This window comes from Myzus persicae, unplaced genomic scaffold (assembly GCF_001856785.1).
Source record: "Myzus persicae strain clone G006 unplaced genomic scaffold, MPER_G0061.0, whole genome shotgun sequence".
In the NCBI taxonomy this organism is placed as follows: domain Eukaryota; kingdom Metazoa; phylum Arthropoda; class Insecta; order Hemiptera; family Aphididae; genus Myzus; species Myzus persicae.
This window is the reverse complement of record NW_019103880.1, coordinates 28,105-49,015: the sequence shown is the minus strand read 5'-3', so window position 1 is coordinate 49,015 and position 20,911 is coordinate 28,105. Positions and strand designations below refer to the sequence as shown.

Sequence of the window (20,911 nt, the reverse complement as noted above, 5' to 3'; positions counted from 1 at the left end):
TATTAGTATCGAATAATATAATCGTCGTGCCTAATATAGTTTTCTTATTCGTTCTTTTATTTATATTAATAATGTGTAATAACACTAAATTACTGGGATATGGGATGTAGAAAAAAAGATGTTTCGTAGCATAAAGAATTCACCCACTGGAAAGACTTTGACAAGCAGTTACAGTTCAAGTAGTTACAGTTACAGCTTATAATTAGGTAAGTACCTATAGTTATTATTATTATTTTTAATTTTTTTATTGAGTGAAGGCTTCAGTGCCTGAGGTATTGGCGTTGGTTATTTTAGATTGGTTATAGCATGTGTATTAAATGTGGCGAGGTTCGTCACTAAAAAAAACCCGGTTGATCACCCATCCGGGAACTAGTGACACCGACTGATGCTTGATTTCAAAACACATTAGTGACTGAGGTCAAATACCGCTGGGCACTTCACTGGTTCACCCTTTTTTTTTGTTGGTAAACCATTTTCTACTACTGAATCTTGACTATAGTTTGTAAGACCGTTATTCAATTTGTCAACGTTTGGAAATAGTTACTTATAAATTATCGTACACATGTAATCGTAGGTAATTATTTTTTAATTAAATATAAGTTAACTTAATTAGGTACAATTATTGAATTTGTTATAATTATTGTTTTTAAATTAGATATCAAGTATAAAGATCCTTGTGTACTATAAATGCATACTAATATTTGCAAAGTGTGCTTAGAATTTATAAACAAAATGTCGGTCACTCAATCTTTCATAAAAATCATATTGCCTCCATTTTTTTATCCATAAATTATAAAACCATAATACGAGTATTATATAAAGAATCATGCCTTTATTTGAAATTGTTCTACTTATTATTTATTATTAGGTACCGTATTGACACTTCAACAATCGTCTGTAATATTTTATATAAGATATATTAAAGATACGTGATTGCGTTTTTTTTTATAAACCATCATTAAATGCATGAGCATAAATTAGTTCATTTAATATTTGTTAATGAAGTTTTCATACATTTTGATCGACAAATAAAATAAAATTAAAAATTTCCTTTCTTCGATACCATAATATTTTATTACAAAACGTGTTTAAATAAAATCTCCATATTATTTGCAATTGCAACCTGTTTTCAATAGCCTTATTAGCTATTACATATTATATAACAAAATTATTCATTACGAGTTATTCTTTAATGAACAAAACGTGTTGTATTACACTTTACTATTTACGCATACATATCGGCATCTACATTCTATGTGCAGATAACCGTGGTACCAATTAACAATAAACTTGTAATTTTAATTTAACAAAACAGTTAACACTTATTTAAAGTATCTATTATTTTATTTTATTAAGATTACAAACATATTAAAGTATCAAAATATTTCTTACAGATTTCTTGAACATAATATTTTATTTTATTTTTTATCTTTAAGCCCCGCAAGGGTGAAAAATAATACTATAAACAAGGTAGAAATTAGACATTATTTTGAATAAATAATGCACAACACTAAATATCTATCTATATTATGATCTATACAATGAATAACCAGATTAAATTTTAATTTCAAACTCAACACACAAATTGTAGTTCATTTATTATTTTATTTATTTAAATAAGTTCATATAATATGTATTATTACTACTATGATTATGTTTTTATTTTATTTGTTATACTGTATTTATCTGTTATACACCAATAACATGCAATATGCAATAAAAATAACACAAATTCAATATTTTACTCATAAATAGAGGTCGGATTTATATTCTCTTAAAACCCTTAAAATATGATGTTTTTATGTCACATAAAATAGGCAATATATTCTCTTAATATTCCTTTAAAATACCAGATATATGATAGTTTACATCCTAAAATATGCAAAATATTCTTTTAATATCAAAAAAAAAATATTCAATTTAAATTTATTTAATTAAATTAATTTTACAATAACAATTAATAACTATGTATTGTTCGATGGATAGTCGTGACAGCTAACGAAATAACCGGATGCGCTGTCGTAATCGATAAGGAATACCTGGAAATTAATTTTTATTAAAACCCAGAAATAAATAATTTAGTAAACATTGTATTTATCAAGGCGCTGATAAAAGGGAAATATGTTCATTATATATTTATATGCCGGATATTACAAAAATATTCTCAAACATTCTCTAACGTGTTAAATATTCTCCAACACCTAAAGTATGCTTTTTTATGCAAAATAAATTTTTTCTTGTGAATTCTGTGTTTCACGATTCTTAAAGATTTCTCACTCCCATTTAACTGCATGGACTAGAAACAAATATGTAAAATCATAAAAATCCGACCTCTACTCATAACTCATAAGTCATAACTATATAAAAACAATATAAGGACTTGTGGGTTAAGATACCGAACGACTGAATCTAGTTGGTACTTTGTTAGGTGAAAAGTAAAAATGCATAAAAGTTTCAAAAGTGGAAGGAAAAATGGGAATTTTACGGAAAATCGATTTTCAACCAAATCAATTTTGGTTCTTGGTGTAACTCTAAAATAAATTACTGTAGATACATGAAATTTTCACTGAAATATTTATACTTTCATTTTTTATACACTATAAAATTTTCAAAATATTTTGACTTGTGTTAAACTGTTGAGTGTTGAGTATTCTTATAACATTAGATATTCACTCGATTTCTCATGTTGCGATTTTCTTATTTTGTTGTAATTCAAAAATGAATAACTGTAGAGATTTGAAATCTACTCCATAATAACTTGATAAATTTTCATTTTCATTTTTTTTGTTTTTTTTTTTTCTATAAATGTCAATATTTATTGGTTGGGTCGAAAACATGAAATTTTAATAAAAGATTCTTGATATCGTGTTACAACAGTAGTTGAAAAATATTAAAAATAAATAATCATTTTTTTCTTTGAAAAATGATTTTTGTAGTTAAAAATGTATTAAATGTTCAACTTTTATAATGAAGGAATGAAAATTTAAAGCAAGGTACAACGTAAATATTTAATTCTGTAACCGAAAAGTCTAAAAATATTTTTTATAAGCTGTACACTTATTAATTTAACTTCTTTTCTAGATTTATTCAGTTTTTTTTATTCTAATTAGATAAAAATCTATGTTCAAGAAATTATTCTAAATTGAATAAATAAAAAAAAAGATTCGATATTTAATAAAACGTATACAACTGGAATAAAAAAAGACGATGAATGGAAAATCTTATTTCATTATAAAAAGTCAAGTTGAGGACAAAAATCTATATTTTAACAATTAAAATGTAATTTAAATAAAAAATATTCTTGATTAAATAAAAATCCTAAATTAATAAAAAAATGTGATATTAATAAATGAACCTAAATTACTAAAAATAAATGTAATATTAATAAAAATCAAAATGAATAAGAAACAGCCTTAATTTAAAATCCTAGTTGAATATAAATGTTTGACACTAGGTTCGAATGCTTAGGTGAAAAAAGATGAGCCATACAAATTCTAAGTTCTTGAGTTCAAGTGTGGGGGCTGACTGCTGTGGTGAAGTTGCCCCCCCCCCCCAATGAAAAAATTTGTTTTCTAGGGAAACCAAAACCATGCAAATTCTAAAAACTCCATAGCAAATTCTAGCAAATAAATAGCAATTTTTCTAAAGTGGTTTGAAGTTCCCGGGTTAAAGTGGGCAACTTCACACTTCACTATTAATTCAACTTACCAGTAACCCGGTAGCCACTACCGTATTAATAATAAGTAATAACAATATAAAATATAAAATACCTTAGACCCAGAGCCAGAATCGTTTTTCGTACACAATGATATTATATAATTGAATTCAAATTTAATATTATCCATTACAGCGACCTTCTAGACACCTAATGAACAGCAGAGTGACACCCATTACCCGCTTTATGATGATTGGCACATCTTAAATTGCACAATGTTGCACTGCTTTAACATGCACAATTTGTTTTTTTTAATCAAAACTTATTAACATAAAAAAACGTAAAAATGTTTCGACTAGAATCAAAAAGTTCTTTAGATAGAACCATATGGTTGTTAATGCACATTTTTTTCACGTAGAACATTTATTTGTTCTGAATTACAATATATGTTTTTACTAAGACGTTACCACTCTCAAAATAATAAATTGTGTGACATTGGCTTTTCATTTAAAAATATACCTATTAACAAGACCGTATTTGGAGAGTGGACGATGACAATATTAATCTTTAAAGCCCGCTTTTCCATAATGACCACCCACTTTTCCATAAGGGCCATCAAGCTTTCCATAAAGAATGACTGATGAGCCATATTCTTACCTGTGAGTTTGGAGTTTATAGGTATATATAAATTAATAATGTTTTCTATACGAAATTCGTACAATTGCAAAAGTTAGTTATTATGAAATTAAAGAGTGTTTAATTACTTACCTGCATTTTAGCTTAAATTTTACAATTTAAAAATACTAAAAAATTTAAAAAAAATTGTATAATGTGTGTATAATTTTTTTTAAGTCATTAATTAAATAATGTATAAACCAATAGTTTAAGCAAGTTTGTGTAGGTTTAATTACGAATTATAATGATTATAAACATTTATATTTAACTAAAATAAATTATGTTGTTAAAAACCTGAAAATATAGTTATCTAAAAAAGTATTTCATATCATTTTAGGTAGATTACTTAATATACATTAAGTATAATATTTGTTTAGATAAAATAAAAATTAATAATAATAATAATAATAATAATAATAATAATAATAATAATAATAATAATAATAATAATAATAATAATAATAATAATAATAATAGGAAAAAAGAGTCTTCAGTTGGGACTTTAATAATGTAAATTAATTACATCACATTATCTAGACCGGAGTGTTCTGAGAGTTATCTTCCTGGGAACTGTAGAATCTGTCATTGTTTTACTATTAAACATTATTTCTGAAAAACAAAAAATCCATTTTAATTGAACCATGTATATAATTTAACTGTACTAAACATCAAATCTATTTACCTTTAGTATAACTATAGTCTATAACATGCTAATATAGTAACATAGTAAGGTATATTACATGCGTAATAATCTAGAATCTAAAAATAAAGTTAGATTTTAATATGTACAAATGTATAGTTAGTGATTAGTACACAGTTAACTGTTTATTGTGTATAATATATTTTAACTTTAAATTAGTGAAACTATCTTATCCAGACATTAAAAACAACATATGTACCAGTTATCTACTGAATACACTACCAGTTTGTCTCCAATTTAAAATTAAGAAATAATATTCACCACAATAACACTATTTTAATCATACAGGTATTTACACATATATATACTACCTATATAATAAACTTGTACTTATCGCATTTATATAGGTACTTGTTCAATATGTTAATTATAATAAATGTTTTAATATTTAATTTAATAGGTACCTACCTACTTAAAGAAAAAGGCTACAATCTGTAATAACGATTAAAATAAAAAGGATAATCATTATTAAAAATTTGTTTTTATTAAAATTAATGGCAAGCAGGTTTAAGTAGATCTACACTAAAGGTAAGTGAATTTGATTCATGTAGGTAATTTGAGTCTAAATTAAATACACTCAATAATTAATGTTATAATTTATATAACCTACACAAGTAAATTACAAAATATGTTAAAATGGACCATTAAAACTATTTTAACTACTAAAATTTCAAATTTATTTATAAGTAATAAAATATTGGATCTCTTATTAATTCCGAGTTACATAGATAGTCTCTTAACATATTTTAAGGAATCATTACTCAATTCAGTGCTAATGCTTAAACATGTTATGGATATGACTATACTATGAGATTTATCCATTAAATTGTATTTAAACTGAACCCACTTAAGTGTAAAAATAGTAGATACTTCAACTAATTTGCAATTCCAACCAAACAAGAATGTGTCCGACATCAGTTTAATAAAAATTACAAAAGACAATACAAATCCCCATGAATTAACCCGAAAAATATCGTTGAATATTATATACTATATAGATATGACAACGATCCACCATGCATAGACGATGTATCGATGTATGTGTAGGTGTATTTGGTATATAAGTACCACTTAATAGGAACAAGGTTTTAGGTTATATTTGTAAGATAGTCACAAATAAAATATTAAATGTTAGTTTATAAATTAACTAAATAGATAATTTAGTTTTACAATTTATTATTTTACTTGGGCTGATGATGATGACCAATTTTTTTAGTAGTATATCGAATGGTGATTCAATTAAAGTATACAACAAAAACGCAAGTATGAATCCAAACACAGTATCTCCGATTGCTAACCATAACTATAGGAAATACAATTATAAAAAGGTAAGCTTAAAAATTATTAAGTTTCTATGCAGGCAATCAGTACTAAAATTGTACTCATAATTAAAATATTAAGCACAAATAATATTAAATAGGTATTTAAAAAAGAAAACGTTTTATTTATTAATTGCTTTACTTACCAAAAAACTATCATTGAAATATGTTGGTGATTTCATCGATGCTACTTGTAGTAATTGCATTGATAACCCTCCCAAATATGCTCCATACGTTAATTTACTCAATGGTATAAATATACGTAACCACAAACCTATAATTATAAAATACACTTAAGTTATTGATGAACGTTTCAATATTATATCTATTTTTAACTATGAACGATAACTTAAGATGCTCAGCAGTCAGCAGATGTGTGTTTTATTACTAAAGTAACAAATTCCCAGTTCTTACTTTTCAAAATAACCGAGGAAAACCAAATTAAGTTAACCCTAAACGGCAATTTTAACTTCAGACACAAATTTTGACAAAATTGCTATTTTTTTGGCTTAACTCAATAACAAATACTCCTTATATACTTCAAATTTTTACCAAATGCTTCTATTAGCATTTTTTATACACGAAGTTTTCAAAATATGTTGACTCTTTTTAATCTATTTATAGACATTTTCATTTTTTTTTTCGATAAAATATTTTTTGTTTTGTCAAAAAACTTGAAAATTTAAGGTAACTTAGGTAAGATTCTTTATCGGATGTTGTTATTAATATTTAAAAATATTAAAGATCTTTTATAAGTATTTTATGTTCAAATTATGATGGAATTCGTCAATACCGCAAGGCACAACTATTTTCCAATAATTTTGTTAAAAATGTATAAAATGTTCAATTTTTATAGCTAAAGATTGAAAATAATATCATAAAATAAATATAATAATATAGGTTTTTAGACTAATTTCGCACTTATTATTCAATGGTTGAATCAAAATTTAACACATTCACATTATAGCGACTTGCTCCTCAATGATGAGGTAGATTCAAAACCTAGCTATACTGTACAGCAAAGCGTTTACCTACTTCCCCCATTTTTTAGTTGATGAAAATGTACAAAACATAATTTAAAAAAATTGAAGTAACGAACACTGAACCTAGCTTAACCTTTTAAACGATATTATACCTTTAAAAAATCCATTTATGGCAGATATTATAATAAACATGGATACAATAGTAGCAAACACCATTCGGTACAAGAACGTGTATATAACGCTAAGCCATAAGTTATATTCGTGGACGTAAAACACTTGAATCGTCATTAGAAATAATGGATACATTGTAATGAGTATCGTTATCAAAGTTTTCGAATACGGAAAACGAAACTTTGGTTTATCGAGCCTCAAGTACCGGTAAACATACGCCGCAAATATACCCACGAAGTACGGTGTCGATCTTGTGTGACTAGGCACATATAGCTTAGTGTAACTTTGGTGATCGGGTAGATAGTTTAAGATCCTAAAAAACGCAAAAATACAGTATTATATGTAGTGAAAAATGAAGATGCATCAAGTTATATAACTAATTCGCTAACCAAGTTTTGAAGTTGAAGAAACAAGTCTATAATATGTACATATTTTGTTTACCTGTTTTTATTTACCATATATAGTAAAATCGCTTATTTTATAGAAAAAAATAGTTCACCGGGCAGGCGCTAGGCATCCAATTATAGGAGATAATAATACACAAAGCTTAGGAACAATAAAAAGAAAATGCATTACTATACAATTCAACCTATATACCTAGTACCTATATAATATATAAATTAAACTCTTCCTAGGTCAAGAGTAGTTAAGGAGACGTGTAAGCAACACGATAAAAGACAAGAAAGCAAGATTATTAGTTGTATTAACAGGTACCTATAATTATGTACCTTTATTTGCATAAGTTCACCTCTATATTTTTAGTGAAATAAAATAATATCCAATCATAATTTTTCATTAAACCTCGAATTTTCGACCGATGATACATTATATCTTTAAGAGTGAAGGAATAATCTTTTTAAATTTTATATTCCATTTAGATAATAGAAAATAATTACAATTTGCTATTAAATCAACTAATTTACCGTAAAAATTTAAAATTTTGGTTTTATTTATTTGATTTTAAAATGAAATAGACAACAATTGACGTTTGACATGTGATTACTTACGAAATATAACTCAAAAATGTCGGATAAAACTGATGAGCATAGACGACACAAGCTGGAATTAGACACGACAGAAATATAGTGGCCCACATTAAGAAGACTCCATACTTTTGGTACTTCCACACGAAATACACCAGTATGATACCGGCGATGAAGAATTGCATGTCACACGCCAAATACCACGATTGAATAATACACTGGAAATTGTTAGGTCTTCAAAACTTTTTTTTAAGAACTCATAGAAAATGTATTTCTTACTGGACGGTCGGCGTGTACGTAGTTATTTATGAACAGAAGATTGCTCCACCAACTATTTTGACAGTGATCTGATTCTTGAATAGCTATTTTTTTCCATAATGGTCCATCAGCCAAATGTAATAAAACAAATGTATGAAACGCTATCATTAAACCATATACAGGCATTAATCTGAAATATGTGTGGAATCAGAATAATTATAATGTACAAGCATCCTTGGTTTAAAAGTACCAATAGTATCAACTGAAAAATAATGTATTTAAATTTTAAGGGAATATAATCTTAAATTAAATGGTACACAGCAGGCACCTAGATTGAATTGAATAGGAAAATTATAATTTAATCTTAAAATGTAATCATTAGACTCAAAATTGTATCTTATAATAATACAATAGTTGATAAATGTCAAACCAATTGCTTCTTTGCTATTATTGAAAACCTAACAAATTAAATTTATAAAAAAATAAGTATCAAATAGCTATTCAAATTTCAAACATTAAAAATACTTCATAATATGTAATACAGTTGTTATGTTATTCTTATATGTCTTACCTCAACCATCTCCATAGCAAGAGTAATGGTACATTTATGATTTTTGTGTTGACTAGTTCATCATAGAGAAAATAAAAAGTTAGGAAACCACTGAAACGAAAAAGAAATCGACAACCAATGATCCATTGCGAATCATAGCATACGATAAATGTAAAGCTACCTAGAAACATCCGAGTGTTATTATAGTTAAACATAGTAGTAGTTAATTGTATTTGTTAGTAATTAATGATAAGAAATGTGTATTATATATTATGCATTTATACACCTCGTCAAACTTTTTAGGATTTTGCAGTGGCTGTCCAGTACTGTACAACATTCTTTGTCCAATTATGATTAGAACGCATGCATGAGTCTTTAAAATGTCAATACAAGATAGATTTTCGGTTTTATTGCTGGCCAAAAATAAACGTTTTATGTTAGCCGGAAATGAGAATGCCATGAAAAACGACTCTAAAAATATTATTTAAATCATCTATTATATTCATCATAAGTAGGTAGGTACAAATTATTATTTTTGTAACTTTACATTACGTTAGGTACTCACTGTAATCATATTGATTTTCTTCCTGATTGTATACGTCACATAATGATCCGATGAAAGTCAATAATATAATAAGCAACAAGACTCCCCTAAATACAAAACATAATATTTAAAATTAAAATATTATTATGAACAAAAAAGTTATTTTCTAACATAATTGTATATGAATTATTTGAATTGTGTTGCATTTCGATGATGAGTTTCAAATTTAATTCAATATCAATACGAAAAAAGCGGGTAAATGGATGTCGCTCTGCTGTACATGAGGTGTCTACGAGGTCGCTATAATGGATGGTATTATTGAATACGAAAAACAAATGGTAGCCGGAGAGTTGAATTAATATTATTCTTAAATTATCAGTGATGCTCAAAAAATATTAAATATACTTATGTAAAATTGGGCTGTTTTGAAACCGAATTACAACAAAATGATAACTGTTATTCTTTGTGTTAATATGCAATGTTGTCTAAATTTGAATTAAAAATGTTTGTAAAAAATAACAGTATTGTCAGTATTCATACTTTTTTTTTAGATTTCTTAGTTAAGGAAAAAACTGCTTACGCGGAACCTTGTTTTAAATTGTTTATCCTTATAGCTATACAAATTGAACATTTTATACATTTTTAACTACAAAATCATTTTCAATTTTCAACTTGATAAATATTGTCAACATTTGAACTTTAAATGCTTATAAAAAAAAAATAGTGCCCATGTATTTCTAATATTTTTCAACAGCTATTATAACAATATATAAAGAGTCCTGTATTAAATTGTCATGCTTTTTGACCCAACCAATAAAATTTGTATTGACATTTATAGAAAAAACTAAAAAAAATTAAAATTGAAAAAGTTCGAGAACAGTTCAAAACGAGTCAAAATATTTTGAAAATTTGTTTAAATATATGAATTAGTAAAATAAATTTATTATGTAAATTCCAAGTATCTACATTTATTTGTTTTTGAATTACAACAAAATAAGAAAATCGCTACATGAGAAATCTAGTGAATATCCAATGTTGAAAAAATGTCAACTTCAAACGCTCATTAAAATTTAATTTGATTTTCCGGTAAGATTTTTTTTTTGATAAAGGTAGAAAAACTTGTAAGGAATCTTGTATTAAATTTTTAAATCTTAGATATAAATAGAAATTTTTTTATGAATTTCTAACTAAATATAATTTGCTAATTTTCATAATTTTTTTGTTAAAATTCTAAGTTTGAATGTTCGTAAATTACTGTGGATTTTGAGCTCAACGTTTTTTTAAATTTCCATTAACAACAGCTTACAAGGAACCTTGTATTACAATTTAAAGTGTTTTGATCGACTTGGGTTTAAAAAAAAACAAATAAAAATCGAAAATTTCATTTGCCTATAAATAGTTCAACACAAATCAAAATATTTTTAAAATGTTATGGTGTATAGAAAATGCTTACACAAATATTCAGTGAACATTTTATGTATCTACGGTCATTTTGATTAGAGTTACACTAAAAACCAAAATCGATATTTTTGAAAAATGATTTTGCATACAAATTCCAGGTTTTCCTTAATTTTTTGTTTGTTTTGAAAACTATTGGGAATTTTAAATTTTGAACTCCCGAATGTAACAAATAATTTCACTTTCCAACCAGAAAAGCTGCTGTTTAAGAAAATCGAAACACTTTTACTGCAAGAAACCGTTATGACTAACACACAAAAAAATATGAATAAATATATATAAAAACACACATCATGGTGAAATAATCAATACATTAATCGCTCCCCTTAGAATCTAAAAAATATTTTGGTTAATTTGATCATGGTTTATGCTTTTTTTATCAGTTACCTACCGGCTACCATAAAAAATATTGACTTAAATTAACTTCAAAGTGTTTGAGAGAATTGAGAAGATACCGAAATTTTTAATTTTTGATATGTTATTTTAAAAATAACATTAGCTTAGGAAATCAATTAGAGTATGCCTGCAATTTAATATTTTTAAACATTTATTAAATTACAAATTTATGGTTTTTGATGTGTCTTACCAAAATATTCGATATCCCAATAACTTTGGTGGTTGGAGTTCTTGTTGAGTAGTACAATAAATCGAATTCACAGTAACAGTGGTAATAAGTTGATGTTTATTAAATGCAGAAATTATTTTAGGTGATAATGTTGTCTGTATATCTGAATGTGAACATGACGATGGTATACAGAGTGCCGTATTGATTTCGTTGCGTTGCATTTTTATTAAACCGGAGTCATTCTAAATAACATATAAACATATTAAACTAATAACATATAACAATTGGAAAACTGAAAAATCAAGACTAGTAGTTGTTAAAAGTGATTTTACTTTATTCAAATTTTGGTCAATAACCAAATGTATGAATGAATTAATGAAATATTATTTATTAATTCATAAAAAGCCATTGTTATAATTTAAAATAGGATAATTTCGATAGGTAAAATCATTTTCATTAGACTTCAGCTGTTAAGTGATATTTATTGTAATTAAACATGAGTTAGTGTATACCTAAGTGTACAATTGTATAGTTATTATCGTACCTTTTATACTCCAAAGATTGTAATTTGTAATATTGTTTTTTTTTTAATCGAAAACTCGGCTTTGCCGTGACCATTAGCTGTTTATGGGGGGAAACGGTTGGTTTGTGTTGCTAAAAACTCAGGTGGTCACCCATCCGAGTACTAGCAACGACGGCCAGTACGTAAGCTCAGAACTTTGCGGCAGATTGAGCGTGCGACCACACCTCACCAAGCCACTTAACATTGTTTTACCAATTCGGTTATTATAATATAGTTAGCTGATATTAATTGAATATCATTATATAAATATTTAAATTACGTAAGAAATTGTAAATAGGTAGTATAAAAATTGTTTGTACCCTGCACTTATGATTATTGCATGGTAAAATTAGTATAATATTAAATATAATATAAGTTTAATTAAATATTACTTCATTTTATTTATTTCAGCCTTCAAGAATATTGTTGATCGAATAAAATATTTAAGTTGGAATCTATGCATGGATAACTAACCTTTGTCGATTCCCACACAGAGTCTGTTGGATTTAGATTAGTAGGTGTTATGTTGTAATATTTTGGATACAATTTTGCAGTAGGTAAAAAACGAATGCTTATAATACAATATTGAGGACTTAATTCCAAACCATCAGTAACAATTTTTAAACACTCGTCAAAATTTCCAAAGTCATAAGATCTCCCAGCTAAGATCCCCGTAGGAAATTTAGATGATGCGTCATACACTGAAAATAGAAATATTTTTTATTTTAAAATTTCATTCTGAATAACATAAATGGTAAAACAAAACAAAACCATAAATATGTTTGAATGGATAATAGTCGATTCAACAATAATACAATTTATTACAGTGGTTATTACAGCGTTCGTCATGACAGAAACCTAAAGGAGCCTAAATATATTATTGTGCCAAACAGGAGACCGAATGAGGCTTTCACCCTACTCCCCGTCATAAAGCAAAATTAACAGTTGTCATATACCGTGGTACACAATATTTTCATTTTTTGTTGAATTAATGTCATGTACCATAAATGAAAATCAATATAGGAACACTCATTGGAACAAATCATTTCACAATTACAAATCGTTTGTTTTAAAATTGAAAACGGTTTCGCTATTTTAATGTAGTTTTATTTCTATCATCCAGGAGTATTATACAAGTATACAACTCCATAGTTGTAACAACTGATACTGTGCATATTAAACGGCATATCAAGCCCTAATACGGGGAATATATAGAATCTACCGTATTATTCTCACCGTCTCGTCAATGGAAATAATCCAATATATGTTACATTTCATTATTTAAATTATCTTTTCTCTCTCCATAAAATATATAATACCGGTATAATAATTTATTCAATCGTTTTGTTTAAGTAACTATCGATTATAGGACAACATACAAATTATTGGCCCAGACATAATTGACCAAAATTATAATATGCATTAATTTTAATGGGCACAATTTGTATATTACCATATAAGACTCTACGCGTAGGTTCTTAAACACACTTAATTATCTACCAAATATAATCAATAATGAACGTATGAACTCAATTTTTAATAATAATAGACCTTTAATATTGAAAAATTACATCATTGTTCGCTATAGTTATTCCTGTTCCTTGGGGATCGGAGGATAGGTAAAGTACACATCAATTTAAAAAAATCTAATTATTTTTCTTCCTTTGTCTGATTTTTTTGTTTCAATTTGTAAAACATAAATCAATCTATGTAGCGCACTAACGCAGACTGTATACAATTATAATCAAACGTATTATTATACATAAACTCACTTTGAGTAGCCCACAGTTTAAGGTCTCTCAACCCTTCTCGATACTGCAGACCATGACGCTTGCAAACTACACCTCCATCGGGTGTGTACTCGTCCAGAGTGTCGGACAAAATTTTCGTGACCCATAGTTGAGACTGAAGATTTGATTGACTGGAAACGGCCAACACAGAAGTCATCAAGAATATTGCAAACATAATAATATTACTGTCCGTCATTTCGTATCGCACACACGATGTCCATACAGTAAGTACTCATATACTGGACTCATCTATAACTGTGTTTAGTTCAAAACAATACAATTGCATAATACAGTCAAGGAAAACGGCATTGCACACGATCGAGTTTAACGGAATTTTCCAATAAAAATGCCCTCACTATTTCATAATGTTTTCAGTCAAAGCTTAACGGTATGGATACTATTATTATGTATCTTGACGTAACAGTTGAATAAATATTTGTATATACAATATTACTCATAGTATAATGTTGAATTGTTCCTGGTATTATATAAAAAAAGAAATGGATTCCGGAAGAAATGCTAAGAAATCAACTAAATTGGTCTTAGTATGGATTATTTGTTTAAATCTAAAATAAGTTCCTACCCATCGAAGCAAGTGCACACACCATAAATACATACCGATTTGTAGATTATAAAATTAATATTTTTATTGACATTTAGATAGGAATGTGATGGTATAAATATTTGTACGTGTTTTTAGAATAAATGGTTCAGGTAGTAGAACTTCTAAAATATAATTTAAGTTTTGTACTTTTATGTTTAATGAATAGGTTAGGTAACTACGAGTCTAATGCAAAATTATTTAATCTTGTTTAAGTTTCCTTAAGTAAACAAAACAAAAACATTATAATAAATCTAAAAATAAATGTCTAATAAGATATATTAGTGTTGCACATTCTAACCAGTTTTTTACAGCCATAAGTCATAACTAGGGAGTACGAGTATAAGACGAAGTTCCGGTTATATGGCAATGAACAGAATAAATTCAGTACACGTAATTTTGCAAAGAGCAAGTATTCACAATTATAAAATCTAATTTTTGAGTTCTTAAATCATGTAAACAAATAAATTCACGTCACTCGATTAGGTATATAAAACATTACAATTTTTAATACCAAACATAGCGAATAGCATTACGATAATCAATATAACAATTATTATCATAAACAAAATTATGATATTATTAAAATAATATTGTTATTAACTATTACAATTACATCAAAAATCAGAATAAATCGTTAATTTTAAATACACATTGAAGTTCCTCCAGTGGGAGGATTCTTTACTCGGGGAAACATGTGTTTTTTTCTTTTCTTCGTTATACATCTCACTTTACTTATTGTTCTAATATAATATCTGTAACAGATTGTGTAGTAAAAATAATTTTAATTAAAAAAAAAAAATTAACTCAAATTATGTTCACATATAGAATGGGTGCTGAAATGTATAAATTAAAAATTTAACTATAGGCACGTATAGGTAATTAATAATAAGTCAATGAACTTTAAATGGAATTATATAAATTGGGCTAATAAATAACAAATGGCCAGCGGTGAATGTTTTAATCATTATTATAATCGATATGAATGCAACAAAACCAGTTTATAACATAGGCCCTCTAACATTATCAATTTAAAATGTATTCTAATACTTACAAAATATAGTCTTACATATAATAATACTAAATATGATATAAATGGATAATTTTAGGTTGAGCTTTTTTTTTCATCAATTAAAACTCACATAAACGTATGATTAATAAAATAACTGTAACGAGTTATCGTCTTATCACATTTAACGAACAATATATACCTAAATTCACCTTCGTATTAACTATATGAATGTATCTGCAGTAGCATACCTATTATTTACAATTATTTTTTATATTATTTACATGTTTAATCATTATTATTTTTCTGAATATTTATGAAACGATGTATAATGATTATAATTTATGAATGATAACTTATGTAATCATGTGTAACCATTAATATTCATAATATTTCATACAAAATTTTGACAATGAATACAATTACAATAATATAATGTAAGTTATTATTTATAATGTATCAAAACAAGAACATATTGTAAACAATATTTATTATTTAATTATAGTTTACTGAAAACAGTATGTGTAATATTTGATATTTCACTTGCTCGTAAGTCGTAGGAAGATGATTGCAATCGAAAAACTAGTCACTGCAAAATATTTTTGAATGAGTTTATACATGTATAGTGTATACGTTTACTCATATGTACTCGATAATAACTAACCATGTGCAGTGAAGGATAAATAAGTGTTTAATATTAATGAACACGAGTGCTAATTTAAACTAGCAATAATTATTATTCTTAAATAATATTCTCTTGAATATTAAAAACTTATCATACAGCCTACATTTTCGGTATAAATTCGTAAAATTAACGTTATAAAATAACTGGAATTTGTGTGTTTTTGTAATCCACGCGGCGTACAAATTAAATATCAAAACGACCTAAAAGATTAGTTTTAAAATTGTTATAAATTAAAATAATCTTCTTATTATACTTCGTTCACGGCAGTTAAATGACAATGTGTCGTATAAATGTGATGAAAAAAATCTAAAAAGTATAAAAAAAATTGAACTAAAACCTTATAGATTAAGTTTATTGTTATTGCTGACAGAGTTAGAACTTAGAAGTGACAATAATAGTGGTATTGATTTAATTAAATAGTTTCAATGATCCTAGTTCATTCCCAAATATTGAAGGCAAATTATGAAAATCTTAATATACTGTGTGCATTCGTCAAATTCTATTTTCATCTGCACCTATATATTATATTTGGCTGATAAGCCAAGCATACTTATCTAGTTGGTACTTATTTAGGGTGTTAAAACAAGAATTATCAGAGGTTTTCAAAAACGTAGTAAAATCCAAAAAAATTTAGGCAAAGCCAGTTTTTGACAAAATTTGTTTTTTTGTGTAATTCAAAGATACTCACTACAATTTAATTCATTCGGTAAGTAGTTCACTGAAATCCAAAAATGTTTTTTTTTTTTTAAATAATATTTGAAGTTCAAATTTGCACAACATTAGATATTTAAACGAAGAATAACAATTTTAGTTATTTTATTTTAATTTGACATTATTATTCACGAGTGACTACTTGAACCTTAAGAAGTGTATTATTTTATTTAATAATGACTTTTTCAAATGCATTTTTAAAGAAATTAGTTCAACCTATAGTGTATTAGTAATTCATAAAATAAATTACTTTAATACTAATTATATTATAATTTATAATACAATATATATAGGCTGACATACCGCCTTCGCTCAGAACCGTTTGTCGTATACAAATATATTATATCATTAAATTCAAATGTAACACATCCATTGCAACAACTCTACAAACAACACCCAATATACAACAAAGCAGTGGTACCCACTTGCCAACATTTCATATATTGGTAATTAGTAATTACCTATGTTTTTATGTATACAATTTACAACATATAAAAGAATGGTTCTCGTATAAAAAACATTTGAATCATCTCACATGGTTATTTTCAAATGGTAAAAATCTAATCATTCAAAACTATATGGTATTTTATAGTATTTTTGAAAAATCTAAGTAACAATTAAAAAAAATGTATTAAAAGAGGGTGGGCAAGCTTGATAAATCATTCTGTATAGTAATATATCCAAAGACAAACAGCATGACGTACAGTATTTTTTGATGCCGTAGATTTATTTCGACTGCACACCACGCGAGCTCATTGTTGAGTTATTAATCATATAATATTCGCATACATCTCGTATATTTTCGTACTACAATATATAAGTACATAGGTACTGAAGTAACCGATAATTAATGTTGCCCGTGTTTAATGGTAATTCAAACCGATTCAAATAAGATATTCAGAGCACCTTGTAAAAATTAAATGCATAAACACTCCGTCCGAGATGATAAACGGGCGCGTACCATAATATAATATATCGTCTCCTTGGGAGCCACGACCAGGCAAACTGTATCAGATATCCCTATCGTGTACTTGACACGGTTATAGTCAAAGATATTTTATTGTTTACGCTATCCTTCGCATACGTTTACTTCTGAAAGGTCATAACTATTGAACGACTATACGTTGCACTGTTGGTATTAGTGTTACATATTATGTGGACATAATCTGGATATTATGCGCCATGAGCCGAAAGATATTGTACTTAATAATATTAGGTATGGGTAATCAAATAATATTATATCAACTTCAATCGCGCCGGTTTTGCTTGAATTTACAACCACACTGTGCTATTAAAAAATATTAAAATGCAAATTAGTATCATATCGACTAACATGCCATAGTGAATGTAAGTAACATAATATAGTGTATAACACTACAGGTAACTAAAACAATACTATTTCCTAATATTATAATTTCCTGCTTTTACAATGTTCATTATATTTGAATATGGTAAGTTGATAATTAATGTATTATATTTATTATATTTATTTACTTATAAAATATAATATATTATATATTTTTACTTTTTAGTGTACCTAATTAAACAGTGGAACTATTAAAAGAAAAATCCCATTCGGGTGGAAGCGGAAGTACGACAAAAAGTATATATTTATAGTCACGTGTAGATAACAATAAATGAAATCGCTTATATTTAAAAAAAAACTTAAAATATCAACAACAATTTATTACGAAAACGTTTTTTATTCAGACAAGCTTACTCTGGTCGTTGACTATTGTGGACGAAATGTTGTGGCACGTTGGCAATTAATAACAACGCTGAAGAGTGGAATCGTGATCCAGTTGCACACGTGAACGACAAATGATTTAAAAGTTAAATAATAATAAAAAAAATGTATGTTTCGATTATGACAGTGGTTTATTTTATAATTCGAATGTACTTTTACCAAACATAATAGAAGGTAGGTACATAAAAGGACAACGCATGTTTATAAATTAGTTCAGACTTCGGGATTAATAATACTAGATAGGTAGACCTACCTACCTAATAAACTTACTGAAATCAATAGGTTTTTTCTTTTTTTAATTTCTTTACAAAATTTAACCTTTAAGAAAAATATTGAATGGATTTTAAAATAAATATCCGTTCGTAGATAGATACTATTTATTTCATACTGATGAAGAACGCATTAGATTCGTGGATAAAATCACACACAAAACAGGTGCACTTATTCATTTTTAGAAATAAATTAGGAAAACGATTCTAAGATAATACAAATTGAATTTGGAAGTATATTGACCCCATTTATGCTGCTTTGCATTTTTCTTTTTAAATAAAGAAAAGTTACAAATATATCTCCACACTTACATAGTTACATAATATCAGCTGAATGTAATATTCAACTTATAAAAATGGTGACTGAAGTCTGAAATTGACATTGATTTTGTTTTACACTATAATAGACATGCTGTGTTTTAAACGAAATAAAATAACACACAGCATCGATAGTTATTAATTGATTTAAAAAAAGTAATGTCTCTAGACTAAAGACAATATTGATTTTATACTTTTATGTTGTGTTTTCTAAATACAAAAATAATATAACTTATACAATTAACATATTTTAATCACCCTTCATACGTGCATGTAGAGTTATAAACAGACACCGGTTCATTTTTAATTGTATTTATTTAATTACTAAAATACTTGTACCTACATATATTAGCTTGATTTCTTTATTTTTTAATAAGCCTATGTCTGTCATTTTTTTAATCATTTTATTTTAGATCTTCATGAAATTTAAAAAAAAAAGTAGTTATGACCTTAAAAAATATTTATTTATTGACTATTTGACGGAATGACGAGATTTCCTTCATTGGTCAAGGTAATTTTCAGCGCGATCAATATCTTTAATAATAAGACGCATAATGATTTCGCGTTAGAAAATCTATGTATTTCCTATGATAATATTATAGTCCAGGGCATTTTAAACTTGTTTATATACACCTATTTATTAAGGAACCTATATTTGTAACTTTGTAAGGGAAAACACTCTGACAGGCGATACCAACTGGTATAGCAGTCATTAAAAAGAGTATCTTTGAAACCTAGGTACATTAAATTAAACTGGCTATACATATTATACAAAAGCAGTAAAATGGATTCAGAGTACATCAACTATGCGACTTTGTGAACATGACGGAATATCTACGACACGTAAATAAATTAAGCTATGCAATGAAAAACTTATATTTGCGTTCATAAAATATTATAAATAATACTGTCATATTCTTCTGTTATTATAATGAGAATTTTTACCAATATTATAAATATTTATTTAACGATTTAAATTTTTAAAACGTAAAAGTAATATTTTAATTATTTATACATCAGTTAATAAACTATTAATCTTATAAAAGTCATACACATATACGAATATTTAAATATGACAGAACTTTGGGCCCGTATTTTTTTATGTAAATTCATATAATTTTACACTCGGGTAACTTGGAAAAGTTCTGATTAAATATGTCGATGTTTCTTATTGCGTATAGATTATGTGTAGTTAATTATTTTTCCAATATTTGTAAATATTTGAACACAAATGTATGTAAGCTAAATATTTTTAAATAATTAAATAAAATTTGCATACTTTATCAACATTAAGTAAAATAATTACACTTTTGCTAAAAGTTTGATTGCACCGGTCTATTAAACCATTATAATCCTAT

General features: G+C 26.5%; 1 protein-coding gene across 2 annotated transcripts; it reads right to left on the bottom strand.

Moving 5' to 3' along the window:
- Nucleotides 1-4,779: 4,779 nt before the first annotated feature.
- LOC111035832 (nose resistant to fluoxetine protein 6-like) lies at nt 4,780-15,291 on the bottom strand. Of its 2 annotated transcripts, none has more exons than XM_022317618.1 (7): nt 9,316-9,413; nt 8,766-8,934; nt 8,511-8,704; nt 7,485-7,816; nt 6,496-6,623; nt 6,216-6,333; nt 4,780-4,939 (listed from the first exon to the last, which is right to left on the bottom strand). In XM_022317618.1, the coding sequence occupies exons 2-7, from the start codon at nt 8,928-8,930 to the stop codon at nt 4,860-4,862; spliced, it is 1,017 nt and encodes a 338-aa protein (XP_022173310.1). In that variant the 5' UTR covers nt 8,931-8,934; nt 9,316-9,413; the 3' UTR covers nt 4,780-4,859. The 2 variants fall into 2 exon arrangements, 1 of the variants encoding a protein (XP_022173310.1); XR_002604685.1 differs by lacking the exons at nt 4,780-4,939; nt 6,216-6,333; nt 6,496-6,623; nt 7,485-7,816; nt 8,511-8,704 and adding exons at nt 9,581-9,765; nt 9,860-9,945; nt 11,883-12,103; nt 12,898-13,124; nt 14,196-15,291 and having other exon boundaries at nt 8,827-8,934; nt 9,316-9,475.
- Between the last annotated feature and the right edge of the window lie 5,620 nt (nt 15,292-20,911).

What these genes read in the sequence shown, in the direction of transcription:
- LOC111035832 (XM_022317618.1), bottom strand. Translation starts at nt 8,930, where the DNA reads ATGCCTGTATATGGTTTAATGATAGCGTTTCATACATTTGTTTTATTA. An exon ending in ACATTTTTGAGTTATATTTC is followed by an intron (nt 7,817 to 8,510) that starts GTAAGTAATCAC and finishes TGCGTTTTTTAG; the next exon opens with GATCTTAAACTATCTACCCG. An exon ending in CATAAATGGATTTTTTAAAG is followed by an intron (nt 6,624 to 7,484) that starts GTATAATATCGT and finishes TTATAATTATAG; the next exon opens with GTTTGTGGTTACGTATATTT.